Source organism: Oncorhynchus clarkii, chromosome 1, assembly GCF_045791955.1.
Source record: "Oncorhynchus clarkii lewisi isolate Uvic-CL-2024 chromosome 1, UVic_Ocla_1.0, whole genome shotgun sequence".
Lineage (NCBI taxonomy): Eukaryota > Metazoa > Chordata > Actinopteri > Salmoniformes > Salmonidae > Oncorhynchus > Oncorhynchus clarkii.
Window position 1 is genome coordinate 69,133,511 of NC_092147.1, and position 21,709 is coordinate 69,155,219.

Sequence of the window (21,709 nt, forward strand, 5' to 3'; positions counted from 1 at the left end):
TCTTGTTGAAAACATGTTTTGGAATATTTATATTTTCTACAGGCTTTCTCCTTTTCACTGTCATTTACGTTAGTATTGTGGAGTAACTACAACATTGTTGATCTATCCTCAGTGTTCTATCACAGCCATTAAACTTGAACTGTGTTCAAGTCAACATTGGCCTCATGGTGAAATCCCTGAGCGGTTTCCTTCCTCTCTGGCAACTGAGTTAGGAAGGACACCTGTGTCTTTGTAGTGACTGGGTGTATTGACACACCATCCAAAGTGTTATTAATAACTTCACTATGCTCAAAGGGTAACTCAATGTCTGCTTTTATTCAATCAATTTTAAATTCAGGCTGTAACACAATGTGGAAAAAGTCAAGGGGTGTGAATACTTTCTGAAGGCACTGTACAAGACTATTATTCATGTTTTGCACAGCAGGCACGATTGAACTTTACAGCCATACCCTGGTTGGCTTTAGAATTACCCCAAATGAACTTGTCAGTGTAATTACAGCCTAAATGAGTCAAGACGCCCATGCATATTCAATAATATTTCCTTGAAATGTTTTATTAGACTTACATCAGTCATTGACTGAAATGTGCTGTTCCTCATTTGACCTTCTCTTAAAGATCAGGCATCAAATATGCCAATATCCACATTTAAGATAATGTAATTACTGTGGCTGCGTTTAGACAGTCTAATTTATTACCACGGTTGTATTTTTTGTTGATGGATTTACAGGTACATTACCCATTTCAATTTATGTTTATAAAATATGTACCTGTCGGCTGACTCAATTTGTTTTCAATATTATTTTCCAGTTAAAGGGTTCTCTTTTCATGGCTAGCTCAAAATTAGCTTTCCAAAAGTTATTTATAATGAGATCAGTTTCAGGAGCACAGATGGTTTGGTAGTTGGGTTTCCCAAGGGATGACATAGGCCGGCATAAGTAAATATTTGGAGTACGGGCATGCCCTTTTGATTTCCAGTTACATTGTTGGGAGCAATAACAGGCAGCCCAATTCTGATTTGACAGATCAGATGGGAAAGATCTGATGTGATTGGTCAAAAGACCAGTTAATGGAAAATAGATCAGAACGTCTAAACGCTGCCTTGTGTACAAAGCTTATAAAGAGACAGTATGTAACGAACATAACGATGAAATGGCAAATTGAGAAACGGACCATTTGAGGTCTCAAAATTCCTTTAGGTGGGGGGGACAAAGCCTGTGCAATAAATGTCACCCTCACATAAAGCAACCAAATTGGCAGTATGCCATGATTAACATTGTAAGTAGCATGTAAAGCAGCTCTCCATCCTCTGAAATGTTGTCGTTAAAAATAAATCAAGTAGACAAGACCCTTTAAAAGTCCTTCATTGTAGTTGGTTCAGCAAGTAAACATAACTGATCAGTAAAAAAAATACAATTAAGACAGATTTGGATGGTAGACACATTTACACAGGGAATACTGCTGTTTATCAGTACTCTGTCACCTGTATTGATTAGATGAGATATACTGGGTTGATGATCATAGTTCTATACTTTAGGCACAAGCGGAAGGACAAAAAAAAAAAAAAGTTTCTCACAAGTAGAGAAACCCACATGGATTCTATCCTGGGTGACTGTGCTCTTTCAGTTGGCAATAACTCTGCTACATACAAAAACTTTAATTTATATGGCTTTTTTTTCTCCTGAGCATCTAACAGAGGAGAAACAAATGACAAAATGGAAATGCTACTTGTCTGATGTCAGTTCATGTAAGACTTGAAATGTAAAGGAATTTAAAAACAAGCAAACTCTTACCTGTAAACAAAGTAAAACACTAAATGTGGTTATATCACAAGAGCCTACACAAAGAGTAAAATTGTAATTGATTTTAAAAAAATGCACATATACCCATTATTGGGTCCACTTACCAAAACTAAAAACATTAAAATATTAGAAGTTACTTTAGAAGGCTGTTTCCCCACTAGGGTTGTGTGTAGAATAGCTTGGTTGAAACGGTCCCATGGCTGCGAGTCCATTTTGGTCCACAGGGTGTCACCCTTTGTCCCCCTCAGTTGCCATGGGAATGGGGATTGTGGACAGCCCAGGGTTGCACCACGCCTTGACCAAACACCGTGTAGAAAACCGCTCCAAACAGGTTGATCCCAGCAGAGATGTAGAACACTGTCTGCCACTCCTCTATAGTGTTCTACAATAGGAAGCAGAGCCATCTGTGAGACCAATAAAGTAGGTTGAAGTTGCCCCCATCTGTACACTGGTTTTAAGGCCAGTGCTGCCTTGTTTCTCCCAAATACTAGTTAAGGCTAAGCTGATCCTAGATATGTGGCAACTTTTACCCACATCCTGAGCCCAACACACACGTCCAACAATCATGAGTTTTGTGACACTGTGCTTTCATTGTCTGAAAGATATGATGAAACTAGATGTGATTCTTACATTTTTGGTCAAGGCTCTTGCTATGACTGGTCCCACCATACCAGGTATTGTGGCAAAGGAGTTGGTGATTCCCAACAAAATCCCAGCATAACTAAAAGGGAAAAGGAACAGTCACACTAGACAATTATACATCTCACAACAAGACAAGTTGATGGTTACTTCTGTTTTACTATGCCATTTAAGTAAATGTCTGGTAATTTCTCTTGCTTAAAATTAAGCACTCCCATAGCAACAGTATCAATAGTGATGACCAGTCTTACGATGGAGCGATGTCGAGATGGTTGATGTTGAACCCGGAGGCAACGATTCCTCCCAGGGAGGAAGAGATGGAAAGGAAGGCTACTGCCAGGATGTAGTTACAGCCTGTATACCCAGCAGCCACAATGAACACTGCCGGCCCAATCATACCTACATACACAGACCGAATATGGTAAATATGGTCATTTGATTTATCCAAATGTAGAGGTAAAGTGAGATACAGCTAAAAGACAGACCATGTGGGTGTTTGAATTGGCAGATTGTGAGCAGAGATGGGTCTTGTGTAAGCATGACTGCATGTGTGTGTTACGATGATGCTGCTCCTCACCTACGAGACTGAAGGCCTTCCTGACAACCACAGTCCGGTAGAAGCAGTTCTCCCTCAGGTAGTCAGCCAGCTGGCCACCCAGCACGGCCAGCAGCCCACAGCCAATGTAGGGCAGAGCCGACAGCGCACCGTTCTAATATGGGAAAACACTGGGTTAATAACAAGAGTCTGTGGGTGTGTATAAACTCAGAACAAGTATATAAACTCACCTCTTTGATGCTGAAGCCCAATACATCACTCATGTATGTGGGCAGCAAAGTGAGTAGTGTGTAGAATGTCCAGTTGTAGGAGAAGTGAGCCACTACTATGGCCCACAGCGGCATGGATGTCAAGATGGACCCCCAGGGGATGTGGTCACCCGACAAAGTGAGCTGAACAAGAGAACAAAAAAGACTGCCATCTTAAAATACCACTTGACTTGCATGTGAAATATCACTGTTCTCACAGGCTTATTTGAGGGTGGCGGGGGGGGGGGGGTTTCTAGTCAATGTCTGTAAGTAGAATATAATAAAAAAGTTATGACTGCAGTAAAAGGTTTGCATAAAAAGGTGTTCCTCCAGTTGAATGTTACACCAAATAGTTTGACATTTTACACTAACAATTACTTTATTTTCTTCTCAGACGTACTATACATAACTTCACTGTATTCTACATTTATGAACTAAATCCTCACGAGCCTGACAAAACCAGTCTGCCATTTGATCAAGAGATTGGGCCTTAGATAAAGTTCAGACACTACAATTCCCAGCTGCCTTTGCAACGTACCTCCTTATTCAGGGAGGAAGTGATGTAGAGTCGCTCCTGTTCTGTGATCCGCGGGTGTGTGCTGGGAGTGTTACTGACAAGGAGCGCCCACAGGATGAACCACACAATTCCCACAATACCTAAACACACACAGTCAAATAATGCACAAACTAAGTTGCTTTGGATAAGAGTGTCTGCTAAATAACTCAAATATACATGTATTGTTTTTAAACAAGCATTGCTTGTGACATGGACTTAAATTTCCCCCACTCAAATTTTCCACTGTTTTTCCCCTTCATGTTCCGTAAAAAAAGATTGTATAAACAAGGAAACAGTGTCTGTATTCATTGCATGTGTAAGCATGAAAACAGACAAAACTGTCTCTCTGCACAAAGCTGACACTACGGAAAACCCTCTGCTAGCCTTACCAAAGATATAGAAGACCCAGGTCCAGTCAAGGTAGAAGCAGATCTGAGCAGATAGGGGAAGGGCGACCACTGTACCCAGCTGAGCACCTGGAGAGAGGAGTTTTTTTTATTAAACTGCTTTGTGGAGAAGAAAACAAATATATATTTTTTAAATCACCTACATTTAGGAAAAGTATAAGCCACACATGCAAACATGAGTGAGTTCCCAGAGTAAGACACACACCCTGTGTGTGCAGGGTGGGATAAGAGTGAGCATTACCAGTGTAAGCGATGGTGAGCAATCGGCTCCTCTCCATTGGCGGGGCCCAAAATGCCCACATGGCGTGCATGGCTGGAAACGTCACTCCCTGTTGAGAAATACAAAAATTACAGACTCGGTACACACAGAAGTAATCAGGTAAACATTATGAGCAAAATAACCCACTTTTTGGGGGGGGCGGGGGGGGGTTTGAGGTCATACAGATGCTAAAGTGTGAGTTCTCATGAGTACTCGACAGAGCTTATAGCTAGCTATTTTGCGTATACACACACGCACACTACCTCTCCAATACCCTCCAGCACTCTGACAGCGATAAGGTAGCCTGCACCCAGGTCGGCAGCCATGGGGGTGAGGAGGGTGAAAACCACAGTTCCCAGGATTCCTAGGCCCAGTAGCCATTTGGCCCCATACTTGCGTGCCAGGTAGCCCCCTGGGATCTGAGTCAGGATGTAGCCGTAGAAGAAGGAGCCCAGGATCCAGCCTTGGGTCTCAGAGTCCCAGTCATACACACTGGCCTGCCAGACACACAAAGACACAGATAATGCTTTCTGTCTGGCCAGAGCAAACAGGCCAGTCAACACAGATGTGATTGCTAATCATGTGGTGTCGTGATTAAGTGTTACAGTCAGTCGTAGTGTGGTTGTGTAATGTATGCAGTCATAGTGGTCGTGGTTTTTACATGGTTAGGCATATTGTGGTTGTGTTTGGGGCGAGTAGGGCTGGGCTGGTAGTACTCACAGTGTGGTTGTATATGGGGCGAGCAGGGCTGGAGTGTGCAGGACATACTGATTTGCTGGTGTTGCCGCTGGCGTCTGTGTTGTTAAGCATGTCCACCATGGCAACGCTGAGGTTGACCCTAAGGGCATAGGCCACAAAGAAACCATAACAGGAGAGCAGGGACAGACCGTACCTCGAAGAGCAGCACGCAGGGGCTGAGAGAGAGGGGAGACCACAGAGAAACAGAGAGAGTTGTGAGGTGCTATAATTCATTGGATCAGGCACAGTGCAATATCACAGGATAATACATTATTATGAGAATGCTAAATGTTGACAGCTACATCTTTTGTCCTTCACAATATAACAACAATGAGGAAGGGTTTATAAAATAATCCCCTTAACATGCCTATGGTCGGAACATGGTAAGACATACCTCATTAAAATGCAAAAAAATACAAATAAAAACAAGTCCAGGTTAAGGAATTACGTTTATGGATAAATTGTATGTAAAATGTTGACTGCCTCCACAGATTGCAAGGAGGGTGATCTTGCAAAGTGCAACAGGCACTGTCCTTTCTCTCCTATCGGAATGAACAATGCCTCTAGTATGTCACAGAAGCAAGCCTTTGATTTTATTAGGATCTCTTTTAGTCCCCATTTGGACTAATCTTCCAAGAGTCCTTAACATTAAAATACAATTTATAATACAAACACACTTTCACATATAATACATTATTACAAACATACATAATGACCCAATAAATACTCAAAAAATAAAAAAATATATTTAAAAAAAAATAAAAAACATTGATTCTTCATCTACTATAGTCCCACAACATTTATATATACTATATTTAAATTGTTTTTAAATAATGCTTAAACTTATATATTGAAAGGTTTCTAGTTTGCTCAGTTAATTTATTCCATTTCTTTATTGCTCTAAATCGAAATGTTATTTTTTCTGTCTGGATAACGCATAGATGGTGGACAATCTATTCCTAGTATTTACGGAATGTCTGTCTCTTACCAACTGAATACCATTGTGAATAGAACTTGGCCGTTTTAAATGATGTAAATTATAAAATAAGATAAGCATGTTATTTTTCAATTATCTTGTCGATTGATGACCAACCAAGAACACTGCGCATGGCTGCAACAGAAGAACCATATCTCCGCCTTAAAACAATCCTTGCTGCTTTATTCTGTGCATTCTGCAGCCTCCTAACTTCACTAGATGATGCATTTCCCCAGACCACCGAACAATAGTTCACTTGACTCTCAACCAATGCCTGTGTTATTTGCTGAAGGATTTTCCCTGGTAAATATTTAGCTAACCTTCTGATTATGCATGCTGTTTTAATATTTTTTTTACATAGATTAGTTATTTGAGACGACCATGATAAGCAGTTGTCCCAATAGTTTGGTTTCTGCCACTTCTTCAATTTGTACTCCTCCCATACTTAATTGTATCCCATGCTGTTTTGGCCTTTTCCTAGTTGAACAGACCAACATAACTTTGGTTTTCTTGGTGTTTAAAGCAAGTTTGTTTTGGCAAACCCATTTCCTGATAATCTCCAAATCTCCTTGCAAAGCTTGCTGTACCTGTTGAACCAATTGTCTTGCTGCATAAATTGTAGCATCATCTGCAAATATAGTAGCTTGAGTTTCAACCAAGGCATAGGGAAGGTCATTGGTGTATATTAAGTAGAGAAGTGGCCCAAGGCAGCTGCCATGCAGGTATTCTTTAGACATGAATAATTACCCTACATTATATTTGCAAAATATGACTGGCGTTTAGCACACACACAACCAAAAGTATGTGGACACCTGCTCGTCGAACCTCTCATTCCAAATCATGGGCATTAATATGGTCCCCCCTTTGCTGCTATAACAGCCTCCCCTCTTCTGGGAAGGCTTTCCACTAGATGTTGGAACATTGCTGTGGGGACTTGCTTCCATTCAGCCACAAGAGCATTAGGGAGGCGATTAGGTCTGGCTCGCAGTCGGCATTTCAATTCATCTCAAAGGTGTTTGATGGGATTGAGGTCAGGGCTGTGCCGGCCAGTCAAGTTCTTCCACACTGATCTCGACAAACCATTTCTGTTTTGACCTCGCTTTGTGCACGCGGGCATTATCATGCTGAAACAGGAAATGTCCTTCCCCAAACTGTTGTTGCCACAAAGTTGGAAGCCAAGAATCATCAAGAATGTAATTGTATGCTGTAGCATTAAGATTTCCCTTCACTGGAAATAAGGGGCCTAGCCTGAACCATGAAAAACAGCCCCAGACCATTATTCCTCTTCCAAACTTTACAGTTAGCACTAAGCGGTCGGGCAGGTAACGTTAGCCTGGTATCCAAAAAAATGTCTCCCGAGTCCAATGGCAGCGCTTGGCATTGCGCATGGTGATCTTAGGAATGTGGGCAGCTGCTCGGCTATGGAAACCCATGAAGCTCCCAGTGAACAGTTCTTGTGCTGACGTTGCTTCCAAAGGCAGTTTGGAACTCCGTAGTAAGTGTTGCAAGCGAGGACAGACGATTTTTACACAACACATGCTTCTGTGAATTTGACAAACTGACTTGTTGGAAAGGTGGCATCCTATGACGGTGCCATGTTGAATGTCACTGACCTCTACAGTAAGGCCATTCTAATGCCAATGGTTGTCTATGGATATTGCATGGCTGTCAGCAACAGGTGTGGATGAAATAGCCAAATCCACTCATTTGAAGAGGTGTCCACATACTTTGTATATATACACACAATACCAGTCAAAAGTTTGGATACACCTACTCATTCAAGGGTTTTTCTTTATTTTTACTATTTCCAACATTGTAGAATAATAGTGAAGACATCAAAACTATGAAATAACACATATGGAATCATGTAGTAACCAAAGTGTTAAAAAAATATTTGTTTAACAAAAGTGTTAAGCTTCATGAGGAATGCTTTTCCAACAGTCTCAAAGGAGTTCACACATATGCTGAACACTTGTTGGCTCCTTTTCCTTCACTCTGCGGTCCAACTCATCCCAAACCATCTCAATTGGGTTGAGGTCAGATTATTGTGGAGGCGAGGTCATCTGATGCAACACTCCATCACTCTCCTTCTTGGTCAAATAGCTCTTACACAACCTGGATGTGTTGGGTCATTGTCCTGTTGGAAAACAAATGATAGTCCCACTAAGCGCAAACCAGATGGGATGGCGTATCGCTGCAGAATACTGTGGTAGCCATGCTGGTTAAGTGTGCCTTGAATTCTAAATAAATCACCAACAGTGTCACCAGCAAAGCACCCTCACACCTCCTCCTCCATGCTTCACGGTGGGAACCACACATGCGGAGGTCATCCATTCACCTACTCTGCGTCTCACAAAGACATGGCGGTTGGAACCAAAAATCTCAAATTAGGACTCATCAGACCAAAGGACAGAATTCCACCAGTCTAATATCCATTGCTCGTGTTTCTTGGCCCAAGCAAGTCTCTACTTATTTATGTCCTTTAGTAGTGGTTTCTTTGCAGCAATTTGACCATGAAGGCATGATTCACACAGTCTCCTCTGAACAGTTGATGTTGAGATGTGTCTTTTACTTGATCTCTGTGAAGCATTTATTTGGGCTGCAATTAACTCTAATGAACTTATCCTCTGCAGCAGAGGTAACTCTGGGTCTTCCTTTCCCGTGGGGGTCCTCATGAGCCAGATTCATCATAGCGCTTGATGGTTGTTGCGACTGCACATGAAGAAACTTGGTCTTAAAGGTCTTAATTTTAACGATTGATTGACTTTCATGTCTTAAAGTAATGATGGACTGTCGCTTCGGTTTGCTTATTTGAGCTGTTCTTGACATAATATGGACTTGGTCTTTTGCCAAATAGCTACCTTTTGTATACCACCCCTACCTTGTCACAACACTACTGATTGGCTCAAACGCATTAAGGAAAGAAATCCCACAAATTAACAAGGCACATGAAGCTGGTTGAGAGAATGCCATGTGCGTGCAAAGCTGTCACCAAGGCAAAGGGTGGCTATTTCAAGAATCTCAAATATTTGTTGGTTACTACATGATTCCATGTGTTATTTAATAGTTTTGATGTCTTCACTATTATTCTACAATGTAGAAAATAGTACAAATAAAGAAAAACCATTGAATGAGTAGGTGTGTCCAAACTTTTGACTGGTACTGTATATGTAATTAAAAGTCTCATTAAAGTTTGGCTACATTTTCAGGCGCCTCACTCATGTCAGCATAGGACATGACAGGATGTAGCCAAAGGCTATCAACGACACTTCAACATGTAGGCTAATATTTCTGCACATTTGCATGCCACTTATGTTTTTCTTAAGAGAATAAGCTACTGTTTTTTGGTTGTCAAATACATGTAATTGGCTATTTTGGTTAATTGGGAACCTCTTGAAGGCCAAATGGCCTTGCCCCTAAAATCACAAAATCCAGGCCTGGACCTCAGACCCCCTTTGTGATCCACTGCTACACATTGTTTTCAGAGGAAACACTGTTCTACAGCATATCTCTGTTTTTAGTACCATTAACTATGGCTGAGAGCAGTGTATGAGACTGAAGATTGCCATGATTCAACAATAACATACTTTTAATTCCCAAAGCATTCCTTCCAGAACAGAAGCGCGTTTTATGCAGCCTGACAACTATTCCTCTCATGACCACCATTCAAATTCAATGTCTGTGGGAATGAAATGGTGTCTGTCTACTCTTTACCATGGAGTATCTAAACCTGGAACCTGAAGGCAATATAAGACATGCAACTCAGAGTGAAGGGGATGGCTCACTGTTCATTTAAAATGGTTAGGCCTATAGGCTACTTCTGACAGTTGAGGCGCCAGCAGGTCTAGAATAAATATTTGACAGATGAATATGGTCATATTGGTAAATAGTGCATAGGAAACAAATGCTTGGTAAACCAGTTTTTAAAAAATGCCTGTTTTAAAACAAACCTGCAACAGTTGTAAATGACACTTGTTCGACAACCCGTGACACAAGCAATAAACTGCTGGCAAGAAGAAAACGCAAATCACGAGACCGTGGAGAAATATTAAAACAGTGGCACTGACTACACAGAGAAGGTAGGGTGGTTGGTTAGCTAAAAAGGTGAGACATATTCAACTGCTGTTCACATGGAAGACTGCTTGTAGGTCCCACTCTTGTTCGGAAAACACTGGATTATCCTTACTTCTCCCACTCTCCCCACTCCAAATAATATCAACACAAAAAAACAACAGGGCAACTTCCAGACAGTTACATAGGCCTAACAGGCTGACTATGCCTAAATTCTTACCTGACAGGACAGCAGACATCCATTTCCGTAACACACTTGAGTGCATTCCCATATGCTATTTAGTGTAGCTCTCAAACTCAATATGCTTAACCAATATTGATCTGTCCAGAAGAAAAACGTTATGGCCTTTTAGCAGATTGAAAAATTGGATGTGTTGATTCCTGCTTGCTGGCTTCAATTTGCTACAGGAGAAGCGCATCCCCAGTAGGCTGATCGACCTTATGTATACATACCCTAAGTCGATTCCTGGGCCTAAGGAGAGGTGGAGTCAAGGAGTATACGATCCTCAAAAATAATATCCCGATATATAACTATCACCCCCCCCCATCACTAGCGATTAAGAACCGTTTAAAACGGACACCAATTAGAGAGCCCTGAAGGAGCATCTGTCTCTCAGGGGAATATCCCACTATTAGTCCAAGGGCCACCAACCAAAAAAAGTGTTTTGTGACCCAGAAAACAAAACCGTAAAATGTCTACATCATTTTGTAGATCACAAATTATTAATAAAATGATCTAAAACGTGTAAAAAAAAATGCAGTTTAAATATTAGAAATCATAAAGGTACAATTTTGAAATCATAGTGCATTTTGGGTAAATTCCCCCAAGTTACATCTTGGTTACAATTATTACACACGTTCTCATAATTGCAGAAAGCAACACATGTGCCGAGTAGGGTCTACCTAGGGCTGGGCGATATGGCCTACAACTTGTTGGGGAGGCAGGTAGCTGGGCTATACGGCCTACAACATTTGGGGCGGTCTAGTGGTTAGAGCGTTGGGCCATTAACCGAAAGGTTGCTGGTTCGAATCCCTGAGCTGACAAGGTAAAAATCTGTCGTCTGCCCCTGAACAAGGCAGTTGGCCTACTGGGGAACAGTGGGTTGTCACTGTAAATAAGAATTTGTTCTTAACTGACTTGCCTAGTTAAATAAAGGTTACATTAAATAATAATAATAATAATAAATATATATATATCTCATATTTATTTATTTTTTTACAGTATTTAATGTTTTTTAATAATAAAAGTTCTCAATTTTCTTCATGAGTAGTGCGTGACCCTAGGGTGGCAACACATACATTCTAAGTGATTTCAATGGGCCTTTCTCCATTGTGATTGTTTTCTACTGTTCAATCAACTTCAACCACAACCATGTCAGCATTTTCAAACTTCTACATTTGTTGCACTCATTTCCACACTGCAACGTAGGGCTGCACGATTAGGGGCAAAAAATCTAGACCTTATTTTTAACCAAAATGCTGCAACTGCGATTTGACTTGCAATTTAGAGTAAACATCCACCCACTTACTCTGCAACGCACACTTTCATACACACTCCACGTATGCAGTTACCCATACCTGGTTTTCTGGGTCACGGGACAACACATGTTTGATTGGTGGCCCCACCATTTCAATAATACATGTCACCAATAGAAAATGGACATGCATGGGCTGATCAAACAAGTAGCTAAAAACTATGGTTTACCGTAAATCATACAGTCGAGCCAAAACATTCTTTATGAACAGTTCTCTCGTATTACCTGTGTAAATACTTTTTAAAGTGCCCTGGGAGTAAAGAATGTTTTGGGATTTTTAAGTATCTTAGCGGAGCACCTGATTAAGTGTTTGGTTCAAGCTGGGCTGAAGCGCGTTTAGGGTACGCTTTCTTTCCGTCACCTGATTCTCGTAAACAAAGAAAAGGGTGAGGCAGTATGCAAGCAGCAGAGGCATTAGTTTGCTACTGTAACTAGCTAGTTACGCAGATCATTTATCCGAATGTTACGAAATTAACTAGTAAATTAGTAGGATTTTTTTAGTAGGTATTTGTTTCTGTACCCTATGTCAATATAAGTACTCCAATTGTAAATATTAGTTAGCTATCTAACAAGGCAGGTGTTTCAGCTGGCACTCACCTCTTTCGACTTTATCATCTTGTCGACTGAGCAACAACGGTTGTTCTTGGTCATCGGTCTCCGTGTCCGATATATATCGGTCCATTGCACATCAGAGTTCAATGTTTTGAGTTGCCATACCTGCAGTTAGAATTGAATGAACTGAGCTAGCTATATGAACAATTGAATCACGAGAACTGTGAACGGAAGTTTGGAAAGGAACCGGTGTGAGGTCCATTTCTCCTTCTTTGGTGGGGTTTTACGGCGGACTACATCCTCCAATGGTGTATTGCCGCCATCTATTGGGTGGGGTGAAAACTAAGCAGCGTTAACAAAAAAAAGGGGAGAAGCTTGAAAAACATCATATTTTATTTAACTAGGGAAGTCAGTTAAGAACTAATTCTTATTTACAATGACTACCTACATCAGCCAAAATTGGAAGATTCTGGGCCACTGCCTGTATTCGAACCAGGGTGTCTGTAGTGACAACTCAAGCACTGAGATGCAGTACCTTTAGACCACTGCACCACTCAGGAGCCCCTATAAAACATAAACAAAACACATACACAAAACATACTCAGTCTTACTCAAATGTCTACTCAGATCACTACACAGGCTCCAATAATGTTTGTACCATGTGGTGTTGCTACCATGCTGTGAAGTCATGTGTTGCTGCCATGCTATATTGTTGTCTTAGGTCTCTCTTTATGTAGTGTTGAGGTGTCTCTTGTCGTGATGTGTGTTTTGTCCTATATTTTTTATCCCAGCCCCCGTCCCCGCAGGAGGCCTTTTGCCTTTTGGTAGGCCGCCATTGTAAATAAGAATTTCTTCTTAACTGACTTGCCTAGTTAAATAATGCTTAAATAAAAATGTAATAAATGGTGCCCGAGAGGGGGGAACATCTTCAGAAAGTATTCCCTGCAATGTCTCTGCTATGAAGGCCTGGAGATCCAAAAACCCTTTACCGCATTTACAATGATATCCACATTTTTTTGATTTCTTGTTAGTTTGGCCACTACAATTTAGCACCTGCGCAATAAACGCAACAAATTCTGACATGATCTGACATGATGGTTGCCTCCTGGGCTTTACATTGGAGTTTAGCTTTTTTTTTCATGGTTCTAGTTCGATAAAATGGCACCGATGGAGAAGGGCAACATCTTACGAGTTCCAACCTAACTTTGCTATATAGTGACTTTTATCCTTTTTATCTGAACTTTTTTTGTACAGAAAGTTCATACTATTATCACATGTGACCGCCAAGCACTTCTGGACATCAGATCGCCAGTTACTAACCTTGATTTCAAATACGACTTCCACTCCGACTCAGCTGTTCCACTGTTCAAACCGGACCTTATTCCTTTGTTCCATGGGCTACCAAAATACTGCAAGCATAGACGTGGGTGACAAGATGGAGTCCTGGTGAAATTGAGGCGAAGAGAAAACAGAATGGTGCTCCCCTCCGTTCTATTGGCAAATGTCCAGTCACTCGAGAAGGAGATGGATGAGCTTCGTTCGAGAGTCTCCTATCAGAGAGACTTGAAAAGCTGCAATACCTTGCTTTTTTATTTTGTGTGTCATCTGTCAAATGTCTGCTCAGCCCACATGCTCACACGCTCTATACACTGAGAGTACAAACAATTAGGAACACATGCTCCTTCCATGACAGACTGACCAGGTAAAATCTATGATCCCCTGTTGATGATTTTCACAACTCACAAGCATGCTTGGTGCTTATACTGATGTTTAGGTTACTAATATTTTCTTAATTGACCATGCATCTTGGTGGTTTGGGTATTTGTATTTGTTTTGTCATCATAAAAATATGCTTTTACTGTGTTTCATAGTCGTAACAAAGGCAATACACAAATTAAATAGATTTTACACAGTAACATAAAGTAATGAAAGTGTTATTGTTCTTTCAAGTATTTACATTTCATATTCTAATGCTATCTTCATAAGACTGGCGGCTACTCTAACCCACTTTTATTCTACCCACAGAAATGCATACAAGGCCCTCCCTCGTCCCCCCTTCGGAAAATATGACCTTGACTCCATTCTCCTGCTTCCTGTTTACAAACAAAAACTCAAACAGGAAGTACCAGTGGTTCGCTCAATACGAAGTGGTCGGACGAAGCTGACACGAGGCTACAAGACTGTTTTGCTAGGACAGACTGGGATATGTTCTGGGATTCATCCGATAGCATTGAGTAGTTTACCACAATAGTCATGTGCTTCATCAATAAGTGCATAGACGATGTCGTCCCACAATGACTATAAGAACATATCCACACCAAAAATCATGGATTACAGGCATTATCCGCTCTGAGCTAAAGACTAGAGCTACCGCTTACAAGAAACGTGACACGGATGAATACAAGAAAGCCCGCCTCTGATGAGACATCAAACATGCAAAAGGACAATATAGGAGGAAGGTGGAATCCTATTAAACCGGCTCTGACGCTTGTCGTATGTGACAGGGCTTGCAGACAATAACAGATTACCAAGGGAAACCCAGAGATAAAGAACTCTCAAACGAGCTAAATGCCTTTTGTGTTCGCTTAAAGGAATAGAACATTTCGCCTTGTGTGAAGGCCCCTGTTTTTTAGATGACTGTGTGATCTTGCTCTCTGTGGCCGTTGTGAGAAAAACAGGTTAACAATCACCAGGCCGGGCCTCCCGGGTGGTTAAGGGCGCTGTACTACAGCGCCAGCTGTGCCATCAGAGTCCCTGGGTTCGCGCCCAGGCTGGGGCGACGCACAATTGGCCTAGCGTCGTCCGGGTTAGGGAGGGATTGGTCGGTAGGAATCTCCTTGTCTCATCGCGCACCAGCGACTCCTGTGGCGGGCCGGGCGCAGTGCGCGCTAAACCAAGGTTGCCAGGTGCACGGAGTAGCCTCCGACACATTGGTGCGGCTGGCTTCCGGGTTGGACGTGCGCTGTGTTAAGAAGCAGTATGGCTGGTTGGGTTGTGTATCGGAGGACACATGACATTCAGCCTTCGTCTCTCCCGAGCCCGTACGGGAGTTGTAGCAATGAGACAATATAGTAGCTACTACAACAATTGGATACCACGAAATTGGGGAGAAAAAGGGGTAAAATTCAATAAATAAAAAAAATAAATAAATAAAAAAAATTAAAAAAAACAATCACAAGGCCTCTGGGCCAGACGGAATGACAGGGCACGTTCTCAAAGCATGCGCAGACCAGCTGGCAAGTGTCTTCGCAGACATTTTAAATATCTCCCAGTCTGTGATCCCAACATCTTTTAAGATGGCCACTATTATCCCTGTTCCAAAAAGCTCCAAGGTAACCTGCCCAAATGACCATCGCCCTGTAGCACTCACATCTGTAATTATGAAGTGCTTTGAAATGTTGGTCATGACATACATCAACACCATTATCCCAGACACACTAGACCCACTCCAATTCGCATACCGCCCCAACAGACCCACAGATGACACAATCTCAGTTGCACTTCACACTTCCCTCTCCCACCTGGACAAGAGGGGAAATAACCACACTAAATGATCAAAAGTATGTAGACACCTGCTAGTCAAACATCTCATTCCAAAATCATGGGCATTAATATAGAGTTGGTCACCCCCTTTGCTGCTATAACAGCCTCCACACTTCTGCGAAGGGTTTTCACTAGATGTTGGAACATTGCTGCGGGGACTTGCTTCCATTCAGCCACAAGAGCATTAGCGAGGTTGGGCACTGATGTTGGGCGATTAGGCGATTAGGCCTGGCTCGCAGTCGGTATTCCAATTCCCAAAGGTGTTCGATGGTGTTGAGGTCAGGGCTCTGTACAGGCCAGTCAAGTTCATACACACCGATCTCGACAAACCATTTCAGTATGGCCCTCGCTTTTGCTTCCGAGTGGCGCAGCGGTCTAAGGCACTGCATCGCAGTGCTTGAGGCTTCACTACAGACCCGGGTTCGATCCCAGGCTGTCGGCACTTCCGGCGCCGACAGAGATGGCCGCCTCGCTTCGCGTTCCTAGGAAACTATGCAGTTTTTTGTTTTTTTACGTGTTTTGTTTCTTACATTGGTACCCCAGGTCATCTTAGGTTTCATTACATACAGTCGAGAAGAACTACTGAATATAAGAGCAGCGTCAACTCACCATCAGTACGACCAAGAATATGACTTTCGCGAAGCGGATCCTGTGTTCTGCCTTTCACCCAGGACAACGGAATGGATCCCAGCCGGCGACCCAAAAAAACGACTTCGTAAAAGGGGGAAACGAAGCGGTCTTCTGGTCAGACTCCGGAGACGGGCACATCGTGCACCACTTCCTAGCATTCTTCTCGCCAATGTCCAGTCTCTTGACAACAAGGTTGATGAAATCCGAGCAAGGGTAGCATTCCAGAGGGACATCAGAGACTGTAACGTTCTTTGCTTCACGGAAACATGGCTCACTGGAGAGACGCTATCGGAGTCGGTGCAGCCAGCTGCTTTCTCCACGCATCGCGCCGACAGAAACAAACATCTTTCTGGTAAGAAGAGGGGCGAGGGCGTATGCTTCATGGTTAACGAGACGTGGTGTGGCCACAACAACATACAGGAACTCAAGTCCTTCTGTTCACCTGATTTAGAATTCCTCACAATCAAATGTCGACCGCATTATCTACCAAGGGAATTCTCTTCGATTATAATCACAGCCGTATATATTCCCCCCCAAGCAGACACATCGATGGCTCTGAACAAACTTTATTTGACTCTTTGCAAACTGGAATCCATATATCCTGAGGCTGCATTCATTGTAGCTGGGGATTTTAACAAGGCTAATCTGAAAACAAGACTCCCTAAATTGTATCAGCATATTGATTGCGCAACCATGGCTGGAAAAACCTTGGATCATTGCTATTCTAACTTCCGCGACGCATATAAGGCCCTGCCCCGCTCTCCTTTCGGAAAAGCTGACCACGACTCCATTTTGTTGATCCCTGCCTACAGACAGAAACTAAAACAAGAAGCTCCCGCGCTGAGGTCTGTTCAACGCTGGTCCGACCAATCTGATTCCACACTCCAAGACTGCTTCCATCACGTGGACTGGGATATGTTTCGTATTGCATCAAACAACAACATTGACGAATACGCTGATTCGGTGAGCTAGTTCATTAGAACGTGCGTTGAAGATGTCGTTCCCATAGCAACGATTAAAACATTCCCAAACCAGAAACCGTGGATTGATGGCAGCATTCGCGTGAAACTGAAAGCGCGAACCACTGCTTTTAATCAGGGCAAGGTGACCGGAAACATGAACGAATACAGACAGTGTAGCTATTCCCTCCGCAAGGCAATCAAACAAGCTAAGCGTCAGTATAGAGACAAAGTAGAACCTCAATTTAACGGCTCAGACACAAGAGGTATGTGTCAGGGTCTACAGTCAATCACGGATTACAAAAAGAAAACCAGCCCCGTCACGGACCAGGATGTCTTGCTCCCAGGCAGACTAAATAACTTTTTTGCCCGCTTTGAGGACAATACAGTGCCACTGACACGGCCCGCAACCAAAACATGCGGACTCTCCTTCACTGCAGCCGACGTGAGGAAAACATTTAAACATGTCAACCCTCGCAAGGCTGCAGGCCCAGACGGCATCCCCAGCCGCGCCCTCAGAGCATGCGCAGACCAGCTGGCTGGTGTGTTTACGGACATATTCAATCAATCCCTATCCCAGTCTGTTGTTCCCACATGCTTCAAGAGGGCCACCATTGTTCCTGTTCCCAAGAAAGCTAAGGTAACTGAGCTAAACGACTACCGCCCCGTAGCACTCACTTCCGTCATCATGGAGTGCTTTGAGAGACTAGTCAAGGACCATATCACCTCCACCCTACCTGACACCCTAGACCCACTCCAATTTGCTTATCGCCCAAATAGGTTCACAGACGATGTAATCTCAACCACACTTCACACTGCCCTAACCCATCTGGACAAGAGGAATACCTATGTGAGAATGCTGTTCATCGACTACAGCTCGGCATTTAACACCATAGTGCCCTCCAAGCTCGTCATCAAGCTCGAGACCCTGGGTCTCGACCCCGCCCTGTGCAACTGGGTACTGGACTTCCTGACGGGCCGCCCCCAGGTGGTGAGGGTAGGCAACAACATCTCCACCCCGCTGATCCTCAACACTGGGACCCCACAAGGGTGCATTCTGAGCCCTCTCCTGTACTCCCTGTTCACCCACGACTGCGTGGCCACGCACGCCTCCAACTCAATCATCAAGTTTGCGGACGACACAACAGTGGTAGGCTTGATTACCAACAACGACGAGACGGCCTACAGGGAGGAGGTGAGGGCCCTCGGAGTGTGGTGTCAGGAAAATAACCTCACACTCAACGTCGACAAAACTAAGGAGATGATTGTGGACTTCAGGAAACAGCAGAGGGAACACCCCCCTATCCACATCGATGGAACAGTAGTGGAGAGGGTAGTAAGTTTTAAGTTCCTCGGCTTACACATCACAGACAAACTGAATTGGTCCACCCACACAGACAGCATCGTGAAGAAGGCGCAACAACGCCTCTTCAACCTCAGGAGGCTGAAGAAATTCGGCTTGTCACCAAAAGCACTCACAAACTTCTACAGATACACAATCGAGAGCATCCTGGTGGGCTGTATCACTGCCTGGTACGGCAACTGCTCCGCCCACAACCGTAAGGCTCTCCAGAGGGTAGTGAGGTCTGCACAACGCATCACCGGGGGCAAACTACCTGCCCTCCAGGACACATACACCACCCGATGTCACAGGAAGGCCATAAAGATCATCAAGGACAACAACCACCCGAGCCACTGCCTGTTCACCCCGCTATCATCCAGAAGGCGAGGTCAGTACAGGTGCATCAAAGCTGGGACCGAGAGACTGAAAAACAGCTTCTATCTCAAGGCCATCAGACTGTTAAACAGCCACCACTAACATTGAGTGGCTGCTGCCAACACACTGACTCAACTCCAGCCACTTTAATTATGAGAATTGATGGGAAATGATATAAAATATATCACTAGCCACTTTAAACAATGCTACCTAATATAATGTTTACATACCCTACATTATTCATCTCATATGTATACGTATATACTGCACTCTATATCATCTACTGCATCTTTATGTAATACATGTATCACTAGCCACTTTAACTATGCCACTTTGTTTACATACTCATCTCATATGTATATACTGTACTCAATACCATCTACTGTATCTTGCCTATTCCGCTCTGTACCATCACTCATTCATATATCTTTATGTACATATTCTTTATCCCCTTACACTTGTGTCTATAAGGTAGTCGTTTTGGAATTGTTAGCTAGATTACTTGTTGGTTATTACTGCATTGTCGGAACTAGAAGCACAAGCATTTCGCTACACTCGCATTATCATCTGCTAACCATGTGTATGTGACAAATAACGTTTGATTTGATTTGATTTGAGGCTGTGTCACAGCTGGCCGTGACTGGAAGACCCATGAGGCGGCGTACAATTGGCCAAGCGTCGTCCGGGTCCTTGTCCAATCGCACTCTAGAGACTCCTGAGGCAGGGCGTATTCACGCTGATACGGTCGCCAGATGTACAGTGTTTCCTCCGACACATTGGTGCGGCTGGATTCTGGGTTAAGTAGGCATTGTGTCAAGAAGCAGTGCGGCTTGTCTGGGTCGTGTTTCGGAGGACGCATGGCTCTCGACCTTCGCCTCTCCCGAGTCCTTACGTGACTTGCAGCGATGGGACAAGACTGCAACAACCAATTGGATGCAACAAAATTGGGGAGAAAAAACAAGTAAAACAAAAAAAATATATAAAATAAAATATGTTTAAAAAAAATCAAAAAATGCAAATGAATTACTTAAAAATCATACAATGTGATTTTCTGGATTTTTGTTTTAGATTCCGTCTCTCACAGTTGAAGTGTACCTATGATAAAAAATTACAGACCTCTACATGCTTTGTATGTAGGAAAACCTGCAAAATCGACAGTGTATCAAATACTTGTTCTCCCCACTGTACCTGTCTATATATGGTCCCACAGTTGACGGTGCATGTCAGAGCAAAAACCAAGCCCTGCGTTCGAAGGAATTATCCGTAGAGCTCCGAGACAGGATTGTGTCGAGGCACAGATTTGGGGAAGGGTACCAAAACATTTCGCCAGCTTAGAAAATCAGAAATATCATTCTTAAATGGAAGAAGTTTGGAACCACCAAGACTCTTCCCCGAGCTGGCCGCCTAGCCAAACTGAGCACCTGGGGGAGACAGGCCTTGGTCAGGGAGGTGACCGAGAACCTTAAGGTCACTCTGACAGAGCTCCAGAGTTCCTCTGTGGAGGTAGGAGGATCTTTCAAAAGGACAACCATCTCTGCAGCACTCCACCAATCAGGCCTTTATGGTAGAGTGGTCAGACAGTAGCCACTCCTCACTCAAAGGCACATGACAGCCCGCTTGAAGTTTGCCAAAAAGCACCTAAAGACTCTCAGACCATGAGAAACAAGATTCTCTGGTCTGATGAAACCAAGATTGAACTCTTTGGCCTCACATCTGGAAGAAAACTGGCACCATCTGTACAGTGAATCATGGTGGTGGCAGCATCATGCTGTGGGGATGTTTTTCAGCGGCAGGCCTGGAAGACTAGTCAAGATCGGGGGAAAGATGAGTGGCGCAAAGTACAGAGAGATCCTTGATGAAAACCTGCTCCAGAGCGCTCAGGATCTCAGACTGGGGCGAAGGTTCACCTTCTAACAGGACAACGACCCTAAGCACACAGCCAAGATAATGCAGGAGTGGCTTCGGGATAAGTCTCTGAATGTCCTTGGGTGGCCCAGCCAGAGCCTTGATACATGGTGGATGTGCTCCACGCCACGTACATGGACAAGACCAACTATGTCTACCTGACATTCTTGAAATCAATCCTGTCTGACATACAGGTTGCAGTGAAGTCATTTGAGGGAGAGCAAACAGATCCTGTCAAGCTTTTGGACAATCTGGTATACACTTCTTAACATCAATTTGCAGCAGAGTAGTCAACCCTATGGCAAAAATTGATGTCCTGAAGGATGCCATTGATGGACATCTCAGTCCATCACCATACCTTGGGTACCTTTTCGAGAGCACGGTGTACTAACTCAGTCTTGCGCCAGAGGAAAAAAAGGTCATTCGGAGAAAGTGCATCAACTACATTGTTGCTTTAAGCAAGGAGCTGCAAGCAAGGCTCCCAGACAACCTTGAAGCCTTGTGAAACATGGCCTTGTTCAGTGTTAAGGAAATGCTAAAGCACAATAAAGGCACCACTGAAATGATTAAAGTAGCTGAGCTACTGGGGTACCGGCCCCAAACAATTGATACAATTGTT

At 43.3% G+C, this 21,709-nt stretch overlaps 1 protein-coding gene across 1 annotated transcript; it reads right to left on the reverse strand.

Moving 5' to 3' along the window:
* Nucleotides 1-523: 523 nt before the first annotated feature.
* LOC139411463 (solute carrier family 17 member 5) lies at nt 524-12,610 on the reverse strand. The gene is made up of 11 exons (XM_071157873.1): nt 12,382-12,610; nt 5,185-5,378; nt 4,728-4,961; nt 4,447-4,534; nt 4,188-4,274; nt 3,781-3,899; nt 3,225-3,386; nt 3,016-3,148; nt 2,690-2,837; nt 2,430-2,520; nt 524-2,181 (listed from the first exon to the last, which is right to left on the reverse strand). The coding sequence occupies exons 1-11, from the start codon at nt 12,464-12,466 to the stop codon at nt 2,044-2,046; spliced, it is 1,479 nt and encodes a 492-aa protein (XP_071013974.1). The 5' UTR covers nt 12,467-12,610; the 3' UTR covers nt 524-2,043.
* Between the last annotated feature and the right edge of the window lie 9,099 nt (nt 12,611-21,709).